General features: G+C 43.8%; 1 protein-coding gene across 2 annotated transcripts in view; it reads right to left on the bottom strand.

Annotated features, from left to right (window-relative positions):
- The window catches only part of tada1 (transcriptional adaptor 1), an 85484-nt gene extending 69177 nt beyond the window's left edge, over nucleotides 1–16307 (bottom strand). Inside the window, exon 1 of one of the 2 annotated variants that reach the window (XM_073063597.1) lies at nucleotides 16156–16304. In XM_073063597.1, the coding sequence (XP_072919698.1) occupies nucleotides 16156–16229 (74 nt within the window). In that variant the 5' untranslated portion in view covers nucleotides 16230–16304. Of the gene's footprint in view, nucleotides 1–16155 lie in introns of both variants that reach the window. The other variant, XM_073063599.1, reaches the window with a different exon arrangement.
- Nucleotides 16308–26061: the final 9754 nt, after the last annotated feature.

A 26061-nucleotide genomic window follows, 5' to 3' on the forward strand; every position in this document is an offset into this window, starting at 1 on the left:
GTAACCCCTAGACAAACGATAGAGTTATTTCTTATTGATGATTATGATTATACCCGCACTTTTAGATTGAGTATTGACGACATATATTATCTAAATGTTTGTATGAATCTTATTTTTGTGCCCCTTTATAAATAAAAACTTTTAAAAATAGTACCATCAGACTTCAACGGACCTCTCTATCTTTGCTGGTAAGTGACCCAGTTACGGGGTACGTAACAATACTAAAACAAATGTTTAACTAACGTTAAATAATACCGATGTACCTGCTCCGACTTACTTAATAAGAGAACTTCTGATTTTTTTCGATACCAATCCATGGTAACCTATGCACATCCTCCCATATGCTTTAGATCATCTCTAGATTACTTATAATGCCTAATACAATGTAAAAATTGATCATTTTTTTTAGGTTGTTTTTCTTTTTAGTCATAGTGTTATGTCTAGTATTTATTTAATATTGAGATGGAGAGAAAGGTGTATTCGAGAGACCAACTACTTGCGCTGAGAAATGCGCAAGTCAGTGTTGCACAACAGATCCAGATCCCGAACGAAATTAAACGGAGGTTCCGTGGCTCCAGGGCTGGAAAACTGCGCAGGTATAAGTGGACGGAGAGGAAGAAGAGTTATAAACCCGCTGTTCCTTCGGTCATTATGGGGAACGTGAACTCGCTGACAAATAAAGTGGATGAGCTAGCCTCACTAGTAAGGAATGTTAAAGCATACAAGGAATGCAGTTTAATGTGCTTTTCCGAAACATGGCTGACGGCTAACATCCCGGATGTAAATGTAGAATTACCTGGTTTTACTACGGTAAGATTTGACAGAGATGCCAAAAAGTGTGGGAAGAAGAAAGGAGGGGGACTCGCTCTCTACATTAACGTAAGATGGTGTAACCCCGGGCATGTGAGTACAAAGATCTCCGTTTGTGAAAAGGATATTGAGCTGATCGCTGTGAGTATGAGGCCATATTACCTGCCTCGAGAATTCGCCAGCGTCATTGCGGTGATTGTGTATGTCCCGCCGCGTGCCGACGCAATGGTAGCGTGTGACGTCATCAGCTCCGCCGTTGCTAAGCTTCAGACACAACACCCTGAGGCACTGGTGTTAATTACAGGGGACTTCAACCATGTGACTTTGGACAAGACACTACCTGCTTTCTCCCAGTACGTGGATTGTTACACCAGGGGTAACAGGACTATTGACCTGCTGTATGCAAATGTACAGGATGCATATAGTGCATCCCCGCTGCCTGCACTGGGGAAAGCTGATCACAACCTGGTTTTGTTACAGTCAAGATATAAATCAATTGTGATGAGGCATCCCACTACCACACGCTCTTTTAGAAAGTGGACTCCTGAAGCTGAACAGGCCCTGAGAGATTGCTTCGGTACTACTAACTGGGATGTACTGCAAGGGGGGCTCTGTGGGGGCGTTGAGGAGGTCACTGAATGCACAACGGACTATATTAATTTTTGTGTGGATGCGGTTGTTCCTGTTAGAACTGTTCGCTGCTATCCCAATAATAAGCCCTGGATCACTAGTCACATCAAAGGCCTCCTAAACCAGAAGAAGAGGGCCTTTAAAGATGGTGATCGGTTGGAGCTTAAAAGAGTTCAGAAGGAACTCAGAGTACAGATAAGGGGGGCAAAGGAGCAGTATAGGAGAAAGTTAGAACAAAAGCTGCAGGAAAAAAGCATGAAGGAGGTGTGGGATGGGATGAAGATCATCACCGGATGTGGTGCAAAGCGGGGGGCAAACATAAGTGGAGATGTGGAGAAAGCGAACCAGCTGAACAACTTCTTCAATAGGTTCGACAGCACAATCTCACCCTCACTGCAGAACTCCACACCAGGCTTACTTCCCTCACAGGAAAATATCCACTCACAGGAGACCTGGCCCACGCCCAGGTTTACGGCTGCACAGGTGGAAGGTCAACTGAGGAAGATCTGTACCAGCAAGGCGGCTGGACCGGATGGAGTTTCCCCACGATTACTGAGGGCCTGTGCGACTGAACTGGGAGAACCACTACAGCGCATCTTCAACATGAGTCTAGATCAGAGAAGAGTACCCAGACAGTGGAAAACATCTTGTATTGTCCCGGTACCGAAGAAACCACAACCAAAGGAGTTGAATGACTTCAGACCTGTTGCCTTGACGTCGCACGTGATGAAGACCATGGAGCGGCTGATAATACAGAATCTGAGGCCACAAACCAGGCACGCCCGGGATCCGCTTCAGTTTGCGTATAAGGAGAAGGTGGGAGTGGAGGATGCTATCACGTATTTGCTGCACAAATCACTCTCTCACCTAGATGGGGTCAGTTGTGCTGTGAGGATTACATTCCTTGACTTCTCTAGTGCCTTTAACACCATCCAGCCCAAGATCTTAAAGCACAAACTAACGGAGATGGGAGTAGACTCTCACATGGTGGATTGGATAGTGGACTACTTGACAGATAGACCTCAGTATGTGCGGTTGGGAGACTGTAGGTCTGACACAGTGGTCAGCAGCACAGGAGCGCCACAGGGAACTGTACTCTCTCCGGTCCTGTTCACCCTGTACACATCTGACTTCCAATATAACTCGGAGTCCTGCCATGTGCAGAAGTTCGCTGATGACACGGCCATAGTGGGGTGTGTCAGGAATGGACAGGAGGAGGAGTATAGGAAACTGATACAGGACTTTGTGATATGGTGCAACTCAAACTACCTGCGTCTCAATGTCACCAAGACCAAGGAGATGGTGGTGGACTTTAGGAGATCTAGGCCTCATATGGAGCCAGTGATCATTAATGGAGAATGTGTGGAGCAGGTTAAGACCTACAAGTATCTGGGAGTACAGATGGACGAGAAGCTAGACTGGACTGCCAACACAGATGCCTTGTGCAGGAAGGCACAGAGTCGACTGTACTTCCTTAGAAGGTTGGCGTCATTCAATGTCTGCAGTGAGATGCTGAAGATGTTCTATAGGTCAGTTGTTGAGAGCGCCCTCTTCTTTGTGGTGGCGTGTTGGGGAGGAAGCATTAAGAAGAAGGACGCCTCACGTCTTAATAAGCTGATAAGGAAGGCGGGCTCTGTCGTGGGCAAAGTACTGGAGAGTTTAACATCGGTAGCTGAGCGAAGGGCGCTGAGTAGGCTACGGTCAATTATGGAAAACCCTGAACATCCTCTACATAGCACCATCCAGAGACAGAGAAGCAGTTTCAGCGACAGGTTACTGTCGATGCAATGCTCCTCAGACAGGATGAAGAGGTCAATACTCCCCAATGCCATTAGGCTTTACAATTCAACTGCCAGGACTTAAGAACTTTTTTTAAAGCTATTATTAATGCTTTTTGAGTTAGTGATTTAGATGCATATCATATTATTACTGAGTTAAGTATTGTATGTAATGAGTTTTTGCTACAACAAGTGTATGGGACATTGGAAAAAATGTTGAATTTCCCCATGGGGATGAATAAAGTATCTATCTATCTATCTATCTATCTATCTAAATAGTTGTTATACTGCATTGTTTAGGGAATAATGACAAGAAAAAAAAAGTCTGTACACGCTCGAACAACAAATGCTGGAAGAGCACTTCCAGGTTTTCTCAATTCGCAGTTGGTTGAATTTGCGGATAAGGAGGGCCGACTATAGTTGAGGTGCGATTTTGTTAGAGAAAAGTAATCACCAGTAGGATTTCAAAGACCTCAGAACTTCACTTCCTTTTAGAAATATTTATTAAGTATGTAAACTTAAATATAAGAGACACGACTAAAGTTTAGCTATGATACAAAAGTAGATGGTTGAGGTGTAAAGTAGAATGAGTATGGAAGTGATAAAGCTCAATTAGAATCTAGGGTCTTAAATCTAACAACAAAGGGAACCATGAAATGGAGACAACAACACACACAAAATGCTGGTGGAACACAGCAGGCCAGGCACCATCTATAAGAAGAAGCACTGTCGACGTTTCGGGCCGAGACCATACAGTGCTGATTAGGAAAATATATTGAAAGGTATGATGCTGGAACTTCAGTGCAACAGTGGAAAAATTGCAGCATCAGCAGTGTCTTGTTTCTCATGAGATGTAAAACCGAAGCCTTAGCCTGCATCCCAGGTGAATGCAAAAGATGCCATGTCTTTATTTCAAGGGCCAATGTCCCAACCTAAATAGGTCTCTCAATCAACACTAATTAGACCATGACATAGAAGCAGAATTAGGCCAATCGGCCTATCGAGTCTGCTGTCATTTCATGGCTGATCCCTTTCCTTCTCAACCTCATTCTGCTGTCTTCTCCCTGTAACCTTTCACACCTTGACTAATCAAGAACCAATCAACCTTTGCCTTCAATACACCCAGCCTAAAGACATACAGCCAGTAAAAGTAGCACATCAACAATTCTGTACATAGAAAGATCCCACAGGCATCAACATGGCTGTTACATACCCCGTAACTGGGTTAACAGACCAGCAGAAATGGAATGATACGTGGAGTCTGGTGGTACTGTAACTAAAGGTGTTTATTGGTAAACTAAACAATACAGTATCAAATATGCCAATATACATATAAAACAGGTTAGCAATAGTAAAAACAGAAGTGTAGGAATAATAATCAACAGTAAAAAAAACAAGCTCTATCAAAGTCTAGGGGTAAATAAATTGTCATAGAAGAATATAGAGTTCAGTTCAGTTCGTGCTGAGGTAGCTGTTGTTGTGTTGCAAGGTTGGAGAGAGAGAGAGAGCGCGAGCGAAATGTGAGCAGCTGCAGCAGGCAAACCTTCAGTTGTCTTCTTGTTCTGTTGCACTGATGTGGTCATTCGGTTATGACCCCTCCGTTCTCGGCTAGACCGTTCTTCTGCGGTGGGCTCGTCACTCTGGCATGAGTGGACACACACACACACGCACACCCCCACTGGCCCTGCCGTCACACTGTGAGCTTTGTGACCGATCTCCTGGTTCGGTCCTCTAAGCCCCCACCTTCCTGTGGGTGCACAACACTCTTGCAGTGTATTGTGGCGTGTCTGAGGGTGTCTCCCCAGACCCGACTTTTATCCCCACTGATGAGGTATCAGCCATCCATCAACTCAACATGACCATGTCCATCAAACTAGTCCACTCCCTGCTGTCTCAGCAAGAATGTTAATGAGCAAAGAAGTGTCCTTGTAGCAAAAGATTGTTTACCTTTCCATCAGTGAAGAAGCCATAATACATAAATCCTTCGTCTCTCTCTCTTATCTGTAGCAGATGCCTCTACCTCTGTTCTTCATCTCTCTCTCGCTCATTGGCAGCATAGTTCTCGGGGGGTGGAGGGGGGGGGTAGCTCTGGACACCATTTCCATCTGGTTTGTTCAGCACACATAACACCCCCACCCTTCAAGGAATTTTCACCGGGTGAAAATTAACTAGTAAGGCACATTACATAATCTAATATAATACAGAAGTGGTCATTAATCAACAGAGTAATACAGATATGATTTCAAATTAACACATGGATAAACAATCAGCAATTACATTGTCAGTCCCCTTTACATGTTGTATTTTAATATCAAATTCTTGTAACATCAGACTCCAACTTAATAACCGCCTATTTTCATTCTTCATGTTAAGCCAAAAATACCAAGGGGTTGTGATCAGTAATCAATGGTTTCTGTGACGAACAAATGTAGACCTCAAAATGCTGTAACGCCAGGATAAGTGCCAGTAATTCTTTTTCTACAGTGGAGTATTTTCTCTGGTGCACATTGAACTTCCTAGAGAAATACGCCACTGGGTGTTCAATTTCATCCCCAGCTTTCTGCAATAGGACTGCCCCTGCAGCCTCGTCACTTGCGTCGGTTGCCAGGGAGAAGGGTTTCAAAAAATCAGGTGCTTTTAACACAGGGTGGTAGCACAGTATGGTTTTCAGCCACTCAAAGGCTTCTTGGCAAGGATTGCTCCACACAAACTTTTCATCCTTCTGCAAGAGTTTTGTAAGCGGCAGGGCAATATCTGCAAAGTTCTTACAAAACTTCTGATAGTACCCCACCATTCCCAAAAATCTTCTCAGTGCCCTCCTATTTGTTGGGACAGAGACTTCAGAAATAGCCTGTACTTTAGCCTGCACAGGGGCCAGCTGCCCCTGTCCTACCACATACCCCAGGTACATAACCGTGGCATGGCCGAACTCACTTTTGGCAAGGTTCACTGTGAGATTAGCTGCAGACATTCATTTGAAATGTGCTCGTTCCACGTATCACTCCAAACCACTAAATCATCAATGTAAGCCTCTGTGTTCATTAACTCTTTAATCACTGAGTCAATCATTCTCGGAAATGTCCCTGGAGCTTTTTTCATTCCAAACGGCAAGACATTGTACTCATATAACCCTGATGGAGTGACAAATGCTGAAATTTCTCGAGCCCTGTCAGTTAAAGGAACACACCAGTATCCTTTTTCTCCTCATCCGGTAACCCCTTCTGAAACAAGGCTGGTAAAAACGTCTCAGCTAAATCAATGCTGGACTCAGTTAAACTGGTTCCTGTCTCAGCCGCCTTTCTAGACATGCTGCAAGTTACTGCGCAGGTGGGGTAAATCTTGGAATCTATGGGCATGTCCCCAGCACTTACAGGCCTGCTCGTCAGCTTCACTGCTGAATACACATCGCCACCTGCAAGGTCATTACCAAGTAGGACGTCCACACCATCCATCAGTAGTTCCGACCGCACCCCTATTTCGACTGGTCCAGATACCAGGTCACATTTCAGAAATATCCTGTGCAATTTGTTACGTACCCCGTAACTGGGTTAACAGACAAGCAGAAATGGAATGATACGTGGAGTCTGGTGGTACTGTAACTAAAGGTGTTTATTGGTAAACTAAACAATACAGTATCAAATATGCCAATATACCGTAGATGTCGGATTATAAGCCGCTACTTTTTTCCCATGCTTTGAACAGCATTGAACATAGCGGCTTATAATAAGGTGCGGCTAATAGAAGGTTTTTTCCCATGCCGCCAAAACATTTTGCCTCGTAACAGTAGACCAATAAGATTGATGAGTAGTTCACAGAGGTCCAATGAAATTGTACGATAAATCAAGCGCACTTCACAAATTATTGTAAATCAGCCATTTGTACTCACCCTCATCAACATGGAAAACACTCGAAGAAAAGCATATGATGCAGCTTTTAAGTTAAAGGCAATCAATCTGGCGGTTGAACAAGGAAATCGAGCTGCTGCGCGTAATCTTGGCATACATGAATCGATGGTGAGACGGTGGAGACGCCAGCGCGATGAACTGAATCAATGCAAAAAGACGACAAAAGCTTTCAGAGGTAATCACAGCAGATGGCCCGAACTTGAAAACTTTCTTGAAGACTGGGTTAACACACAGAGAGCAGGCGGCCGCGGTGTTTCCACCGTGCAGATCAGACTGAAGGCTAAAGCAATCGCCACCAAAATGAAAATCGAAGATTTTAGAGGTGGGCCATCGTGGTGTTTTAGATTTATGAGACGAAAAGGCCTGTCCATCAGGGTACGCACGACTCTGTGTCAGCAGCTCCCTCCCGACCATGAGGAAAAACTTGCTAACTTCCGCACATTCACTCAAACAAAGATAGCGGAGAATTCCATCGGGCCAGATGAAATCATAAATATGGATGAAGTACCTTTGACGTTTGACCTGCCTCTCACTCGGACTGTTAATAAAAAAGGTGAGTCGTCCATCATACTGAAAACAAGTGGCCATGAGAGAACGCATTTTACTTGTGTTCTGAGCTGCACAGCATTCGGACTAAAGCTTCCACCGATGGTGATTTTTAAGCGGCTGACAATGCCAAAGGAAAAATTCCCAAAAGAAATCATGGTGAAAGTCAATAAGAAAGGTTGGATGATGGAGAGTCTAATGAAGGATTGGCTCAGAGAGTGCTACGCCAAGCGACCGGGGGGATTTTTTCACATAAAAAAAGCGTTGCTCGTTATGGACAGCATGAGGGCTCATATAACAGATTCAGTGAAAGCTGCCATCAAGAGTACAAACTCAATTCCAGCTGTGATTCCTGGGGGCACCACGAAGTATTTGCAGCCACTGGACATCAGCGTGAACCGGGCATTTAAAGTGGCACTACGCATTGAGTGGGAGACTTGGATGACGAGCGGCGAGAAATCCTTTACCAAAACAGGCCACATGCGAAGAGCATCTTTAACTCAAGTCTGCCAGTGGATCCTAAATGCTTGGAGCCATGTCACAACATCCACCATCACCAACGGGTTTCGAAAGGCTGGACTGCTGCGTGATGAAGAGGATCGCGTGCGCTCAAGTGAGAGCGACAACGAAGAGATTGAAGTGAGTGATGAGATCCTGAGGTTGTTCAATTCGGACACTGAAGAAGAGGACTTTGATGGTTTTAGTGCGCAGGAGGAAGATGAAGAAGGCGATCAATAACTTTTCCTGGTAGGCTGCAGAATATATATATTTTTTAACCAGTCGTTAGGAGATGTTGGAATGTTGTTCATGCACTGTTCAGTAAAAAAGTATACCCAACGTAATTTGTGTGTTACCGATAGGTATGTATTTTAAAAGTAGCCGTGTTACAGGCACGGTTCGAAAAAAAGCATTTGCAATATGTATTTGTTTATGTTACCATACGGATTTAATTAAAAGTTTAAAAAATCCTCACGTGTGTTAGGATTTAATTTGGGACTGCCGCTTCAGGTCAGGAATGGCTCACGTGATATTAGTGTTATGGACGGAAAGTTATCCGACCAAGCAGGAACGTGGTATCAGAGAAAATGTATCCGCGACAAGAATGAGACTGTACACCAGATCACAGTATTACACTTATTTATTGGTAAGGTAAATGACACTTCATTGCGGAAAGCGGCTTAGCTTAACTACCCACGGCTGTGCAACTGCCCTTTTCCCGATACAAGCAATACTTATCAACGTGTGGTTAATCCCACTCCCACACGACTCATACGGGGCCAGGAACAGGTGTAATGAAGCACCCACGCCAGCGAACGTGGTCTTCACCTGGGATGTTTCGTCCCCACCTGGGGTTCCTTCTGGTCTTGCTAGTTGTTGTCCTTCTCCACGGACTGCATGTCGTCCTCTCCCTGTCTTCCGCTTGTCTTCTCTCTGCACCTCACAGCCCCTGGCCCCTTTCTATATCCCCTTAGAACAATGAGAGCAATAAATATCTTCTTAAAACAATGACATCCTGTACAGTGTACAGTGCCCCTACATGCCTACACGGTACAGTTACCACAGGACAATTTAGGACGTGTTACGGTTGACGAGCTGGGACCGATTGCATTGTTACATTTCCTGGCCCGACGCCATCCATCCTGCTACATTAACAACCCACTACCCCACCAAATACCACCTGCTCAGTGGGAGCTTATAGCAACCCATTAACCTCTCAAGTCCCACAGTCTTTTTCCTACAATACAATTAGACAGCAGTACAAGGGAGGGAGGGAGCGAAACTGAGGATTCTGCTGCACCGAAACTGCTAGCGATTCAGTAAACAAAAAAACAGTAAAACTCGTGTGTGAATGGTATCGGGCCAATAAGGACACAAGTGTCCGATGTTACCAAATACCGGTAGATATAACAAAGTTTAGCCTTACCAAATATGTGTAGCGAGGGTTTGGTTTGGGGGAAAAAGGAGTATAAATAAGAGCAGAATGTAAGGGGAAGGCAAAACGCGTTCTGCAATAAAGCCACGCTGCACTGTAATCCGGTGTTGGTTGTCTCTCTTCCAAAACGAACACAGGGCAGAATTTGAAGCCCAACACGTGTAATATCTTTCTGTGTAAATATCTCATATTACAAGCGGCCGAAAATCCGGTGCGCCGAAAATCCGGTCCGCCGGAAATTCGGTGCGGCCTAAAATCCGGTGCGGCCTGTACAATTAAAAAATTGATTTTATTTCTAAAATTAGAGCCAGCGGCTTTTAATCAGGTGCGCTCTGTAGTCCGGAATCTACGGTACATATAAAACAGGTTAGCAATAGTAAAAACAAAAGTGTAGGAATAATAATCAACAGTAAAAAAAACAAGCTCTATCAAAGTCTAGGGGTAAATAAATTGTCATAGAATACAGAGTTCAGTTCAGTTCGTGCTGAGGTAGCTGTTGTTGTGTTGCAAGGCTGGAGAGAGAGAGCGAGAGCGAGCGAAATGTGAGCAGCTGCAGCAGGCAAACCTTCAGTTGTCTTCTTGTTCTGTTGCACTGATGTGGTCATTCGGTTATGACCCCTCCGTTCTCGGCTAGACCGTTCTTCCGTGGTGGGCTCGTCACTCTGGCATGAGTGGACACACACACGCACGCACACCCCCACTGGCCCTGCCGTCACACTGTGAGCTTTGTGACCGATCTCCTGATTCGGTCCTCTGAGCCCCCACCTTCCTGTGGGTGCACAACACTCTTTCAGTGTCCACTGGTGTGTCTGTGGGTGTCCCCGCAGACCCAACTTTTATCCCCACTGATGGGGTATCAGTCATTCATCAACTCAACATGACCATGTCCATCAAACTAGTCCACTCCCTGCTGTCTCAGCAAGAATGTTAATGAGCAAAGAAGTGTCCTTGTAGCAAAAGATTGTTTACCTTTCCATCAGTGAAGAAGCCATAATACATAAATCCTTCGTCTCTCTCTCTTATCTGTAGCAGATGCCTCTATCTCTGTTCTTCATCTCTCTCTCTCTCTCTCATTAGCAGCATAGTTCCTGGGGGGGGGGGGGGGGGGGGGGTGGGAGAGCTCTGGATCCCATTTCCATCTGGTTTGTTCAGCACACATAACATGGCAAAGATGGGGTTTTCCAAAAGAAACAATGAGCGAGGAATCAATGCTGTATGTGATTAACTCAACAGTTTACTTCAAAACAGTACCAGTGAACCACTGGTGGAAGGAACTTCAATGTAAAGTTTCATGGGGAAAATGTCACCTCTCATACTGCATAACCACTAAGCTGCAATATGACCTTCTCAACTCCTTCCCAGTTAGGTTACTGTGGGGTGGAGTCAAGTGCACTCAAGGATAGAGTTATTCTCGAGGAGGTCCTCAGAGTGTTCTTCCCAGCTTATGCCTCTTTTCCTGGTGAGTTCATCCTATCCTTGTCTCTCATCAGGGAGATACCTGAGAATGGCTTTCAGAGCACTGAAGAACCCATTTCATGTTGTTTGTATCAATGAGCTTCTGAGCCCTCTTCACTCTCTCTATCATCCATCTGTTAATTAGGTCCTGCAATTTTCTCTGGCTTCCTGCTTCCACAAGTCTGTTGAGCTATTCCTTTTGCCTTGAGGAAAACTGGAGCTTCAAATCAGAGAAATGTTCTATGCTCCGAGTTAATTAGCTCCTTGATCTGCTTGTCATTGTCATCAAACCCATTCAGGTTCTTGATAAAAAAGCCAAAAGCCTCTGTACTGAAGTGCCAACTTTGGAGGATTTCGGGACAGTCTATAAGTGGCAAATGCTTTAGGCATCCTAATGGGTTACAAGTTGATAGATTGTTTCAAAAGTGGATCAGCTTGTGGTCAGTAAAGCAGTCATCAGGGCCTAACATGGCATTAAGTGGTGCAGACACTTTGAGGTCCTTAGTCATATGACAAAATAACTTATGAGATGCCACTGCATATATCAGTCATATTATTACATCCTATCATTGCCTTGCTGATAAAGCAGAATAAACACGAGGAAATCTGCAGATGCTGGAAATTCAAACAACACACACAAAATGCTGGTGGAACACAGCAGGTAGAGCAGAATGTTCATTATGATAAGGCCATGACCCACACACCTTGTTAACTGAAGGACACCACAGAAGTTTGTCTTTTCTATTCCTTCCCATTCATTATGTATTAAAAGAAGGTTATGTGCCTTCCTTCCTAGCACTGATGATGTCCAGAAGGATCAGTCTTTAATCATGAGCATTTAAACTAGAGTGGCAGGGGTACTGGGAAACACAGCAGCAGAGCAACTGTTACTAAAGTTGAGAGCAAGAAATATGGCTTATCAAGTCAGATCGAAAGGAAGGACAGCGAGGGACAAGCTAATAAACATGGTGCAGTGATGTGCTAGAATGTACTTATTTCAAATTAATACTATTATGGGTAAGGAGGTTGATTTTGAAATCTGGATCAATAGAAGGAATTGGATGGATGCTGTAGCGTGGCAAATAACAATGCGTTTTTAGCGCCAGTGATCCTGGATCAGTCCTGCCGAAGGGCTTCCGCCCGAAACATCAACTGTACTATTTTTCCATAGATGCTGCCTGACCTGCTGAGTTCCTCCAGCATTTTGTGTGTGTTGCCTTCATTTCCCACCTTCTCCCTGTGACTGCATAGGTTTCGTCCAGGTGCTCTAGATGCCTCCCACATTCCAAAAAAATGGAAATTAGGGTTAGTACATTGTGGGCATGCTAGAAAAACAGTGCCAGAGGCGGGCTGTCTCCAGCAACCTTTGGACTGTGCTGGTCATTGAGGCAAACAATGTATTTCACTCTATGCTTCGATATACATGCGGCAAATAAAGCTAATTTTTTTTAAAATCCTTATTATATTGTCATTAGAGACCTTGTTGCATGAGAGTCAGCAATGGTAACGCAACCTTCCCAGGTTGTGGTGTTTTAGGCGTAATTTGCCTTTCCCCGATTTAGAAGTACTGATAAAGCAGTACTTAGAGAAGGCATACTGCAGAGTTCATCTAGAGCCAATTTCAGAAATGAGACAAGTGCAATTACACTGAATGGATTATACTACAGACCTGTCCCCATCAGCTACCCAGAGATGGAGGAACAGATATGTAAGCAAACTATGGAAAAATTAGAAAAATATAAGAGCAACCAGGTTATCATAGTGGGAGGCTTTAATGTCTCTAATATTGATTGGTGCTTCCTTAGTACAAGGAGGTTAGTTTGTCAGGATGTCTTCAGTGCATCCAAGCAGAGTTCTTGAAACAGTATGTGGAGAGTATAACCAGAAGAGAATATGCTGGACCTAGTTCTAGGAAATCAGACAGCCAAGTAACTGACCTGACAGTAGGCGAACATTTTGAGAAAAGTAACCACAACTCATTTTGTTTTTAGTTATCAGTAAAGATAAAATTGAATCTCGTAGGAAGTTACTAAATTGGAGAAAGGCTAATTGTGACAGGATAAGACATCAGATGTGTGGGCATTATTTAAAGACCGGCTGAGCAGAGCTCAGGATCAAGGATGAGAAAGTGAACCTTGGATGACGAGAGGTCCAAAATTTAGTCAGGAAGGAAAAAAAAACATACTTAAGGTTCAGGAAGATAAAAATCAAACTGTGCCCTTGTGGAATATAGATAACAGTAACGTGTTTAGCAAATGATTAGGAAGGCTTAAAGGAGCCATGAAATGTCCTTGGAGGGCAGGCTCAAGGAGAACCCCAACACATTACAATAACTCAATAATAAAGACAATAAATTGAGTCAGAGGAAGTAGTTTAGTTGCTAAGGGAGTATTTTGGGTCAGTATATACCAAGCAGAAAGAATTGGAGGACAGTAAAAACTGAGTGGGGCATGCTAATATGCCTGGATATTAAGATTAAGGAAGAAATCCTGTTATTTCTTCTGAAAAGCATTAAGGTGGATAAGACCGCAGGATCTGATGGTATATATTCTAGAATATTGAAAGAAGCAAGTGAGGAGATTGTTGGGGTTCAGACAAGGATCTTTGTCCTCACTAGCAACAGGTAAGTCTTGGTGGAATGGAGAATAGCAAATGTTATGCCTTTGTTCAAGAGGGAAATGGGAATAATCCAGGTAAGTATAGGCCAATGACCGTCACATCAGTGGTAAAGAAGCTATTGGAGAGGATATCGAAAACGAGATGAAGAATCCTTGTGAGAGAGTCCAGATACTGTGGGAACATTTCAATATTGGGCAAGTGGAACTGAGTGACATTATCCCCTTTGGGTTCAAGAGCCTGAAAGTTGAAGGGTACTAACTGTTCCTGAACCTGGTGGTGTGAGTACTGAGGCTCCTGTACCTTCTTTCCAATGGCAGCAATGAGAAGAGAGAATGACCTGGGGCAATGGGGGGAGGGGGGCTCTGATGATGGATACCACTTTCTTGCAACAACACCGGATATAGATGTGCTCAGTGATGGGGAGCACTTTACTCGTGATGGACTGGGTCATATCCACTACTTTTTGGAGGATTTTCTGTTTCAGGGCTATACCAGGTTGTGATGCAACCAGTCGATATACTTCACACCACACATCTATAGAAGTTTGTCCAAGTTTTAAATTCAGCATGACATCCTAACAAACTCCCAAGGAAGTCAAGGTGCTGCAGTGCTTTCTTCATAATTGCTCTTACATGCTGCACCCGCACATAATTGCTCTTACGTGGTGGGTTTCATTCGCCCACTACTATCATCTGATTTGAGTTAATTAATATGGTTTCCTTCCGATTTTTCTTTAAATGGATTTGAGTTGCCGGATTGATTTTTTTTTTAATGATAACACCAAAGAATTTAAAGTTGCTGACCCTCTCCACCTCTGACCCTCCAATAAAGACTGGTTTGTGGTCCTCCGGTTTCCTCCTCCTGAACTCAATAATCAGCTCCTTGGTCTCGCTGATATTGAGTAAATGGTTGTTGTTGTGGCACCACTCAGCCAGATTTTCAATCTTCTCCCTATGAATCTTACAAAAAGTAGTGGATTCGGCCCAGTCAGTCACAGGCAAAGCCCTCCCTACCGTTCAGCACATCTACACAGAGCTCTGTCACAGGAAAGCAGCATCCATCAAAGACCCCCACCATCCAGACTATGCTCCCTTCTTGCTGCTGCCATCAGGAAGGTGGTACAGGAGCCATAGGTACACCACCAGGTTCAAGAACAGTTACTAACCCTCAACCATTAGGCTCTTGAACCAGAGGAGATAACTTTACTCAACTTCACTCATCCCATTGCTGAACTGTTTCCTCAACATATGGACACACTTTCAAGGACTCTTCATCTCATGTTCCTGATAGTTATTGCTTTTCTTTGTATTTGCACATTGGTTGATAATCCATCTTGCTGGGTAAAGTCTTTCATTGATCGTATTGTCTTTCTTGGATTTACTGTGTATGCCAGCAAGAAAAGAAATCTCAGGATTGTATATGGTGACATATAAAGTGCTTTGATAATAAATTTGCTTTGCAATTAAAACTATATTACTTAAGTTTATCAGTTAAATATTTTAAATACAATTTAGACATGATGCCTTTTTTCTATTGTCTAAAAATTATATTAATTTTTAAACATATTTTCTAAAATGCTTCATTTATTTCAAACTATCTGTTGTACTTTTATTAATAGTAAAACAATGAATACACATAAAAATAAGCAACAGGGCTCAGGCTTTCTCCTTAAAAGTCCATAATTATTGATAATCTTAGTTCAAAATTACCATTGCAAACATGAGAATTTTTTTTAGATTATCGCAGATTTGGGAACACACTTTCAAAGAGATTTGCCACCCCTACTCTAGATGCTGAAGAATTCACTGGACAGAGAGCATCAATAAAAAGAAGTGGACAGCTGGTATTTCAGGTCGATTGCCCAGATGAAGGGGCTTGATCTAAAACGGCTGGGGCCAGGAACAATGTCGCACCAGATTCCAACATCAGCTGCCCACGTCTCCCAAAACATGCTATTCCAAGTTCCAACATAGGAGAAAATGAAGGGCAAAATACTGAAGGACACTGCCCAAAGCTTTCTTAATCGTCCCCACTGGATCCTGTCTACGGTGCATGACCACTCAAACTGGAGGTCACTCGAACTGGTGTTCGGAATGGTAGAGGACCTTGATGCCCATGCATCAGGAGGTCAGACACCTTGCTTCGGCAGCAGAAGTACAACACTAGCCACTCACCACCTGTCCTGTGGAAGAGTTTGTGGTTTGCACAATGGCCTCGGAAACCAGGATACTCAGGTGGAAAAAGGTCCTCCACCATCCTCCGGACCCCAGTTGGAGCGTCACCCCAGCCAGCTAGGCTGAATCCTCCACCCTCTGCGCATTGCCACCTGAGTCGGGGGCGTTGCAGTTGAATGGAGCGACGGAGCCCCGCGACACGGTACCGGGAGCCGTGAACTCCGAGCCCGGGGCCTGAGCTCAGGCCCACTCCCGGGAGTTGTCCCCGCTCAACACCGATATCGCCGACTGGCCACTGCACTTACTGCTTCACGTTCTCTCCGAGCGCCTCCGTCAAGGTTTTCTTGGCGGCCTCCAGCTCGCTGACTTGAGTCGCCATGACGCGACCTCCTCCTCGCCGGAGTCCGGGGGGCTGTCGCACGGAGATGGGCAGCGATCTGCCACCAGGCGCCCCCTGTAGGAGCGGAGGACCGCTCGCCCCGCTGCCGGCCGGCCGGCCGGGAGGTTCACTACCCGCAGCGCCATCCTTCCCGGCCGGGAGGATTTCCTATCTCCGCCAGGGCGACGCGGGACTACCAGCACCCGGAGTGACGGGCAGCTCACAGATCGAAAGCTGCAGATGTTAGACATCTGAAAGGAAACCTTCATTCAATAGTTCAGGCAACTGGAGAAACTGCGTCAAAATATCAGGCTCGATAACCCCGCGTCAGACGTTCGAGCCCACACAGCACGTTAAGCAAATTATTACCATGTTAATAAAATATAATTCAAAATGCATACAGCGCAGGTATACAGTAAACAGCACAGTGACCTAGCGACGTTCGTGAAAAATGAGAAAAATCACATCGTTTTAAATAACCAGAAAGAGATCAGGAGTAGGAGTCGTTTGTCCTTTGACTATTTTAAATAGCCTATGGTCGCCTAAGTAACTGATTTCAACATTTTCCTAATTATGGCGTTGGGTTAACTTGACTGTCGTTTACAGCTTTCTGTCTCTTCCTTTCTTAAACATTTGGGTTCTCCAGTTTTCTGGAAGCTTTCCAGAATATGAGAAATTTGAATAGATTTCCCAGCCTTTTACACCTGCCCTGCAGTTCAATATGATCATAGTTGATGTGTTGACACCAACTCTTCATCTGTGCACTTCACCCTTTCCCTCAATGCTTCAATCCTTGAAAAAATTATCCCCATCTTTTGAAAGGGAAATTTCTAGAAGGCTCGGTTTTAAATCCTAATGTCAATCTGTTTCATTTCCTCTGTTACCCTATGTCCTTGGCCCATCCATACATCTGGGAGATTGCTTGTGTCTTCCTTAGTGAAAACAGATCTAAAGTACTCATTAAATTCTTCTGCCATTTCTCTGATTCCCATAACAATTTCACCCAATTCATTCTTCAAGGGCCCAACATTGTTCTTAACTATCTTCTTTCTCTTCACATACCTAAAAAAGCTTTTGCTATCTTCCTTTATATTCCTGGCTAGCTTGCGTTCGTACCTCCTTTTTTCTCCCCGTATTGCCTTCTTAGTTAAGTTCTGTTGTTCCTTAAAAACTTCCCAAATCATCTGTCCTCCCACTCACCTTAGTTCTGTCATACTTCCTTTTTTTTAATGTTATGCAATCTCTGACTTCCTTTGTCAACCACTGTGGCCCCTTTCTCCCCCTTTGAATCCTTCCTTCTCTGGGGGATGAACTGATTTTGCACCTTGAGCATTATTCCCAAGAATACCTGCCATTGCTGTTCCACTGTCTTTTCTGCTAGGCTATCTGTCCAGTCAACTTTGGCCAGCTCCTCCCTCATGGCTCCATAGTTTCCCCTGTTCAACTGCAACACTGACACCTCCAAGCTGCCCTTATCCTTCTCAAATTGCAGATAAAAACTTATTATATTATCTAGAACAATTATTTACAATGTCCATGCCAGGGTGGAGATCAAGAGAGAAGGACTGACAGTGCAGTAAAGTTTTGTTATTCTCAGCTGTTCTGTCTGGAGAAGGTGTAAATCAGGGTTCCCAACCTGGGGTCTATGGACCGCTCAGTTACTTGTAGGGGTCCGTGGCATAAAAAAGGGTGGGAACCCCTGGAGTAAATGGAAGGCGATGAATGAGGATAGCAGTGAGAAAAGAAAACATTCTTGCAATTAGGAAACAGAATCAGGTTTAATATCACTGACATATGTCTTGAAATTTGTCAACTTAGCGGCAGCAATACAATGATACATGATATTATAGAAAAATATAAATAGCTTCAGTCTGACGATCTCAAAGTGTATTTAATTTGATGAAGTTGACAGCCATTATCACAGCAGCAAGGGTTCCATGCAATTGTTTTGAGTAATTGTTTTGCTCCATCACTAGCTGGTGGAGCACATTGCAGGATATCCTGCTGGGCCACACCAGCCTGCTCGCTGTAAAATCGGTGATTCGGGGTGGACATGGAGTGGGGCTCAGCAGACCGCCCTGCAGGGTGTGAATTGTAATTTGTGCGTGATGAAGCAGGGGTAAAGGTAATGACTGAGGTGCTGACTCTCCACACACACACACACACACACACACACACACACACACATATGCACACATACACACACACAGGCACAGACATACATATACATATGCACACACACACACACACATATGCACACACACACGCACACACATACACACACACATACACACACACACACACACACACACATGCACACATACACACACACACAGGCACAGACATACATATACATATGCACACACACACACACATGCACACACACACACATATGCACACACACATACACACACACACACAAACACACACACACATACAGGCACAGACACACATATACATATGCACACACGCACGCACACACACACATACACACACACGCACACACACATATGGACACATACACACACGCGCGCGCACGCACACATTCTCTCTCTCCCTCTCTCTCTCTCTCAGCTGTTTTACTGCCTCATTTGTGCCAACTTGCATATTTTCCCATTCCAATTAACTTACATATATTCATTTCTTTATTATTTATATATTTCAGTAACACTTCACTAAAACAATAAACTTATCATGGCCTATTCAGCAATTCCTGTGGCCCCAGTTTCTCGTTTGTTTACTCCCAGTTTCTTGTTTGTTTACTTGTGGACCTGCAAACTTTGGCCTGGCCCCCCCCCCCCCACCCCCGGGGCCATATTGTCCACATTGAGAACCATTGGGCTACTCAAGACTTCAAGCCAGTGCTATCATTCAGAAAGTTCATGGCTGATCTAATTCTTTCAAAGCATTAACATTCATCCATAGAAAAGCAGTCAAAGTACAAAGAATTCCAAATATGTCTCACAAATGCTCTATATCCAACATCTACATTTATTCCCCCAGCAATAAATAGTAACGTTGGCTTTCCTACTGAGTTTCTGCAGCTGCAAACAAGCATTTTTCGATCCTGTCCTGGGACACACAGACCCCTTTGATTTTCACAGCACTGCCTTCTCTCACCATCCAGATAATGTGTTTCTTTAATAATTTCTCCTGCCAAAATAGACAACAAAATATTTTTGAAAGTTTCACTTCCTCTGAGTTTTTTTTGGGTTATGACAGACTGCTTGAAGCTGAACACAAATATGATTTCAGACTGCTTGCATCAGGTAGGAATTTGGAGAAACATAAAATTAACTTTTATTGAATATCAGGAACAAAATAAAATCTGTAGATGGTGGAAATCAAAGCAATACACACAAAATGCTGCAGGAACTCAGCAGGACAGGCCTGTGGGGACCTCCCATCCATACCCACTGATCTCATAGTTCCTTTATCCCACACCACCCGCTTCTACCATCTGCCCAAGATCCACAAACCTACCTGTACAGGTAGACCCATTGTTTCTGCTTCTTCCTGCCCTACCGAACTTATATCTGTGTACCTTGGCTCTGTTTTATCCCCTTTGGTTCAGTTCCTTCATACCTACATCCATGATACTTCACACATTCCTGATCTTTTCAAAGATTCTAAGTTCAATGGCCCCAGTTCTCTTATTTTGACCATGGATGTCCAGACCCTATACACTTCCATCCTCTATCAGGAAGCCTCAAGGTTCCCTGTTTCCTTCTGGACACCAGATCCAAGCACTTCTCCTCCACCAACACTCTCCTCCATCTGGCGGGATTGGTCCTCACTCTAAATAATTTATCCTTCGGCTCCTCCCACTTCCTTCAAACCAAAGGTGTAGCCATGGACTCTCGCATGGTCCCAGCTATGCCTACCTATTTGTCGACTACACAGAGCAGTCTATGTTCCAAGCCTACACTGGTATCACTCCCTAACTTTTCCTATTCTACATCGACAATTGCATTGGTGTTGTTTCCTGCACCCATGCTGAGCTTGTCGATTTCATTAACTTTGCCTCCAACTTCCACTCTGCCCTCAAATTTACCTGGTCCATTTCCAACACCTCCTTCCCCTTTCTTGATCTCTCTGCCTCTGTCTCTGGAGAAGCTTATCAACTGATATGTTTTATAAATCCACTGATTTTCACAGCTACCTGAACTGTACCTCTTGTCCTCAGCTTCCACCCCAGCATCTGTGTCCAGCCCATAATTCTTGTACTTCCACCATCTCCAATGGGATCCACCAAGTGCCTTTCCCACCCCCCACCCCCACTTTCTGCTTTCTGCAGGGATCACTCCCCACGCAACTCGCATGTCCATTCATCCCTCCATCCTGGCACTTATCCTTGCAAGCGGAACAAGTGTCACACCTGCCCCTACACCTCCTCCCTCACTACCATTCAGGGTCCCAAACAGTCATTCCAGGTGAAGCAACACTTTACCTGTGAGTCTTTTGGTGTCACCTACTGTATCTGGTGCTCCTAGTGGGCCTCCTTTATATCGGTGAGATCTGACATAGATTGGGAGACCACTTTGCTGAGCACCTATGCTCCATCCACCAGAAAAAGCAGGATCTCCCAGTGGCCACCCATTTCAATTCCATTTCCCATCCCCGTTCCAATATGACAGTCTATGGCCTCCCCTACTACCACAATAAGACCACACTCAGGTTGGAGGAGCATCATCTTATATTCCGTCTGGGTCGCCACCAAGGTGATGGCATGAACATTGATTTCTCAAATTTCCGGTAACTACCCCTCCGCCCCTCACCATTCTCCATTCCCATTTCCCTTTCTCACCTTATCTCCTTACCTGCCCATCATCTCCTCTTCCCTTTCTTGCATGGCCTTCTGTCCTCTCCTATCCCCTTCTCCAGACCTTTATCTCTTTCACCAGCTACCCAGCTGTTTACTTCATCCCTCCCACCTCCCAGTTTCACCTAATACCTACTACCTTGGACTTCTTCCTCCCCTCCCAACCTGCCTACTCTGACTTAACATCTTTTTTTCTCCACTCCTGATGAAGAGTATCGGCCCAAAACATAACTTTTTACTCTTTTCCATATATGCTGCCTGGCCTACTGAATTCTTGCAGCATTTTTTGCGTGTTGCTTTTATTGAATATAATGCAGTTAATTGTGTAAAGCAATAGCTTGCAACAGATCAACTAAGCAATAGTTCAACTAAGGTAAAACTGTTTAGTTGATGATTTTTGTTTGAACTGTCTGGGACTTCTCTCTTAAGAGTCCATCAATAATCAGCCAGCTTTGATTCTATTTGCCCTGATAACATTTCTCCATGACCACAATGTCCTGGTGAAGCATTTCACCATGCTTGTCTCTGACAGTACCAAGGTTTATAGGGAAAAAGTCTAAATGGGAATGCAGAAAATGAATCTTTAGTGACATGTTACTCTTCATGGTTTTGTATGCTTGAAGCATGTTGTCAACTAGCTGCACGTAGTTTGGTGTTCTGTAATTGCCAAGAAAATTTTCAACAACATCATTGAACGCCTTCCATGCAATTTTCTCTGGTCCCACCAGAAATTCTTCAAATTGCCTGTCATTGATGACCTGTTTGATTTGTGGACCAACAAAAATGCCTTCCTTAACCTTGGCATCAGTTATTCTGACTTTAATTATGAATTGAAATAACAAATATATAGGCAATATTTTTAAAAAGTGTGTGATAAGGAAATTTCATGGTGATTTTCATGATCAGTAGCTCAAAATTCATAAGATACATCCAGAAGTATTTAGGAAGCAAATACTTTGTGGTCAGGTATAATTTCTTATTTTTAAACATTATTTAACAGATGTTTAAAGAGCAAACACGAGGAAATCTGCAGATGCTGGAAATTCAAACAACACACACAAAATGCTGGTGGAACACAGCAGGCCAGGCAGCATCTATAAGGAGAAGCACTGTCGACGTTTCTAGCCGAGACCTGAAAAAGGGTCCTGACGAAGGGTCTCGGCCCAAAACGTCAACAGTGCTTCTCCTTATAGATGCTGCCTGGCCTGCTGTGTTCTACCAGCATTTTCTGTGTGTTGTCTTAACAGATGTTTGACCACTTATGTAGTCTATTATTATTTCTCAGCTACTTCTTTATTTTCTTCACAATTTGATTTCCTACCTAGCTTTGCAACATCAACAAATTTTGCAACTATATCCAAGTTGGATTGGATTGGTTCATTAAGGTAACATGTACCGAGGTAGAGTGAAAAACTTATTTTCATACAGGTTAATTCATTACAATGGTGCATCAAGGTAACACAAGGCAAAATAATAATAGAGTACAGAATAACATGTTACAATACAGAGAAAATGTAGTGCGGGTAGACAGAAAAATACAAGATCACAACAAACTAGATCATGAGTTCAGTTGTTCATCTTATCATGCTAGGGAACCACCCAATATCCTTGTAACAGTAGAATACAAATTGTCCCCGAGCCTGGAGGTACATCTTCTGTCCAATGGGAGGGGGGAAAGAGAGAATGTCCAGGGGAGGTGAGATCTTTGATTATTCTGGCTGCTTTACCAAGGCATTGAAAAGTGTAGCACTGTGGGAATGCCTTCACAGGGATCACAACAACCATGAAGACTGCAAGCTGGGTGGGTGGCAGTGCAGTGCTCTGGAAACAGAATTAGAATCTAGTTTATTAACAGTGGTATATGTACGTTGTGAAATTTGGTGTTTTGTGGCAGAAAAGTAGTGAAATAAATAAAATACTGTATGTTATCAATTATAATAAGAAATATATATAAAATGTTTAAGTGGTGTTAATATTATTATATCATTTTTGTTTGGTTTTGAAGGTGGCATAGAGATATGAAGTGTGTAAGTGAGGACCTTGCATTGGGAACAGTAACTGACAAGTGTTAATTGTTAAAAGAGAGTAAGAGCTCAGGGGCAACCTGTAGCAGTAGGGGTGAAAAGCAAAAATGGTAAGGTTTGATCAGGAAACAAAGGAAACATGTGGCAGGTATAGGCAAATGGGATTCAATAATCCTTTGAGGAATACAGAGCGTGTAGGAGAAGAGATAACAAAGAAATTAGGAGGGCAAAAAAGGGGCCATGAAATACACTTGGCAAATAAGATTATAGAGAATTATAAGACATTCTGATATCAGGAGCAAGGATATAGTCAGGCAAATAGTAGGTGTTTGTCAGAATCAGGTTTATCACTCTCTTACATAACAGGAAATTTGTTGATTTTTGGCAGCAGTACAGTGCAGACATGTTGGGAGACTGTAGGTCTGACACAGTGGTCAGCAGCACAGGAGCGCCACAGGGAACCGTACTCTCTCCGGTCCTGTTCACCCTGTACACATCTGACTTCCAATATAACTCGGAGTCCTGCCATGTGCAGAAGTTCGCTGATGACACGGCCATAGTGGGGTGTGTCAGGAATGGACAGGAGGAGGAGTATAGGAAACTGATACAGGACTTTGTGATATGGTGCAACTCAAACTACCTGCGTCTCAATGTCACCAAGACCAAGGAGATGGTGGTGGACTTTAGGAGACCTAGGACTCACATGGAGCCAGTGATCATTAATGGAGAGTGTGTGGAGCAGGTTAAGACCTACAAGTATCTGGGAGTACAGTTGGACGAGAAGCTAGACTGGACTGCCAACACAGATGCCTTGTGCAGGAAGGCACAGAGTCGACTGTACTTCCTTAGAAGGTTGGCGTCATTCAATGTCTGCAGTGAGATGCTGAAGATGTTCTATAGGTCAGTTGTTGAGAGCGCCCTCTTCTTTGTGGTGGCGTGTTGGGGAGGAAGCATTAAGAAGAAGGACGCCTCACGTCTTAATAAGCTGATAAGGAAGGCGGGCTCTGTCGTGGGCAAAGTACTGGAGAGTTTAACATCGGTAGCTGAGCGAAGGGCGCTGAGTAGGCTACGGTCAATTATGGAAAACCCTGAACATCCTCTACATAGCACCATCCAGAGACAGAGAAGCAGTTTCAGCGACAGGTTACTGTCGATGCAATGCTCCTCAGACAGGATGAAGAGGTCAATACTCCCCAATGCCATTAGGCTTTACAATTCAACTGCCAGGACTTAAGAACTTTTTAAAGCTATTATTAATGCTTTTTGAGCTAGTGATTTAGATGCATATCATATTATTACTGAGTTAAGTATTGTATTGTATGTAATGAGTTTTTGCTACAACAAGTGTACGGGACATTGGAAAAAATGCTGAATTTCCCCATGGGGATGAATAAAGTATCTATCTATCTATCTATCTATCTAAATAATAAAATAAATAAAGTGTGCAAAATAAAAAGGAACAATAAGACAGTGTTCATGGAGCATTCAGAAATCTGATGGCAGAGGGGGAAAAGCTGTTTCTGAATCATTGAGTGTGGGTCTTCAGGTTCCTGTACCTCCTCCCTTGTGTTAGTAATGCAAGGAGGGCTTGCCCTGAATGGTGAGGGTCCTTCCTGATGAATGCCAATCTCTTGAGTCACCGTCTCTTGAAGATGTCCAAAAGGGTCATTTATGTGCGGAGTCAGGTGATGTGGATGAGATCCTAAATACATACACCATACATACATACACCAAAGTAAAGGACAAGGAAGGTGGTGACTTCAGGTATGCAGATTGTCTGGAGCAAGTCTGGTACTAAGAAGGAGGAAACATTGGATGTCCCATGAGTTAATAAATCCCCAGGGCTGGCTGTGATATACACTAGATTGTTACGGAAAGCAAGAGAAGATTCACAGTAGCTGCGGCCAAGACAGCGATTTTTGCCTTTACGCTAGCCACCGGTGAATTTCAAGGGAAAAGCAGGGATAAGGTGTGCATATACAGGCCAGTTAATCTTATGCCAGTAGTAGATAAATCATTAGAGAAAATCTGAAGTGATAGGACTTGTATACACTTAGAATCTGTGAGCCTGGAGACAAGGACTGGAGGTTTGCAGGCAGCCTGCCTCTGGATCGGAGGCCCTTCTGGGTTTGTGAATGGGTGGGTAGGTGGGATGGGAAAGGGGCTTGTTTTGCGGTTTTGTTTTGTCGTTGCATGTGTTGTTTTGTGGGCATGCTATATTGGTGCCAGAATATGTGGCAACACCTGCGGGCTGCCTCCAGCACATCCTCGTTAATGTGTAGGATACATTTCACAGTATGTTTCGATGTACATGTGATAATTATATCTGAATCAGAAAGGCAGAGGCTGATTAGGGATAGTCAAAGTTAATGTGTGTGGGGGAAATCCTGCCTTATTTATTCGACTATTTTTTGAGGAACTTAGAGTGATGAAAACCAGGCAAGTAGATGATGTATATATGTAAGGCAGTTGAGAAGGTCTTGCATTGTCAAGTTGGATTTCTTTATCTTCTTTGAACATGTGCAGCTTCCCCACTTGAAAGAGATTGAATGCATCTACCCGAAGGTTTTTTAACTGGATTCCACTCAATGACCAAACAACTTTTCCTTTTTCCTCCTTTTATTTTTCACAAATGCGGCAGTTTGATAGTTTCATTAGTTCCATCAACCATTAGTCATTAGTCATTAGGTGAAAAAACTGACTGCCTCTCCGGACTTTGTAGATGGATTCGAACTGCACAGTCTCCGCTCCCTAATAGACTGTTATGTTTTCAAACCGGGCGGCCCCTCCCAAAGGTTCCCAAGCTCCTCTTAAACCTTGCACCATTTCCCAGAAGCGCCTGCGTGCAATGATCCCTGTGACCAAGCTAGCACTAACCCAAACACAGTGACAGCAGTGCTCTTTTCCATGAAACAGTCTCTCAAGTTATTTAAGGTTCAGCATCTTACCATAGATTCCAACGCTGCTCCTGGACTGCCGCTGTGAT

Source organism: Hemitrygon akajei, chromosome 12, assembly GCF_048418815.1.
Source record: "Hemitrygon akajei chromosome 12, sHemAka1.3, whole genome shotgun sequence".
Lineage (NCBI taxonomy): Eukaryota > Metazoa > Chordata > Chondrichthyes > Myliobatiformes > Dasyatidae > Hemitrygon > Hemitrygon akajei.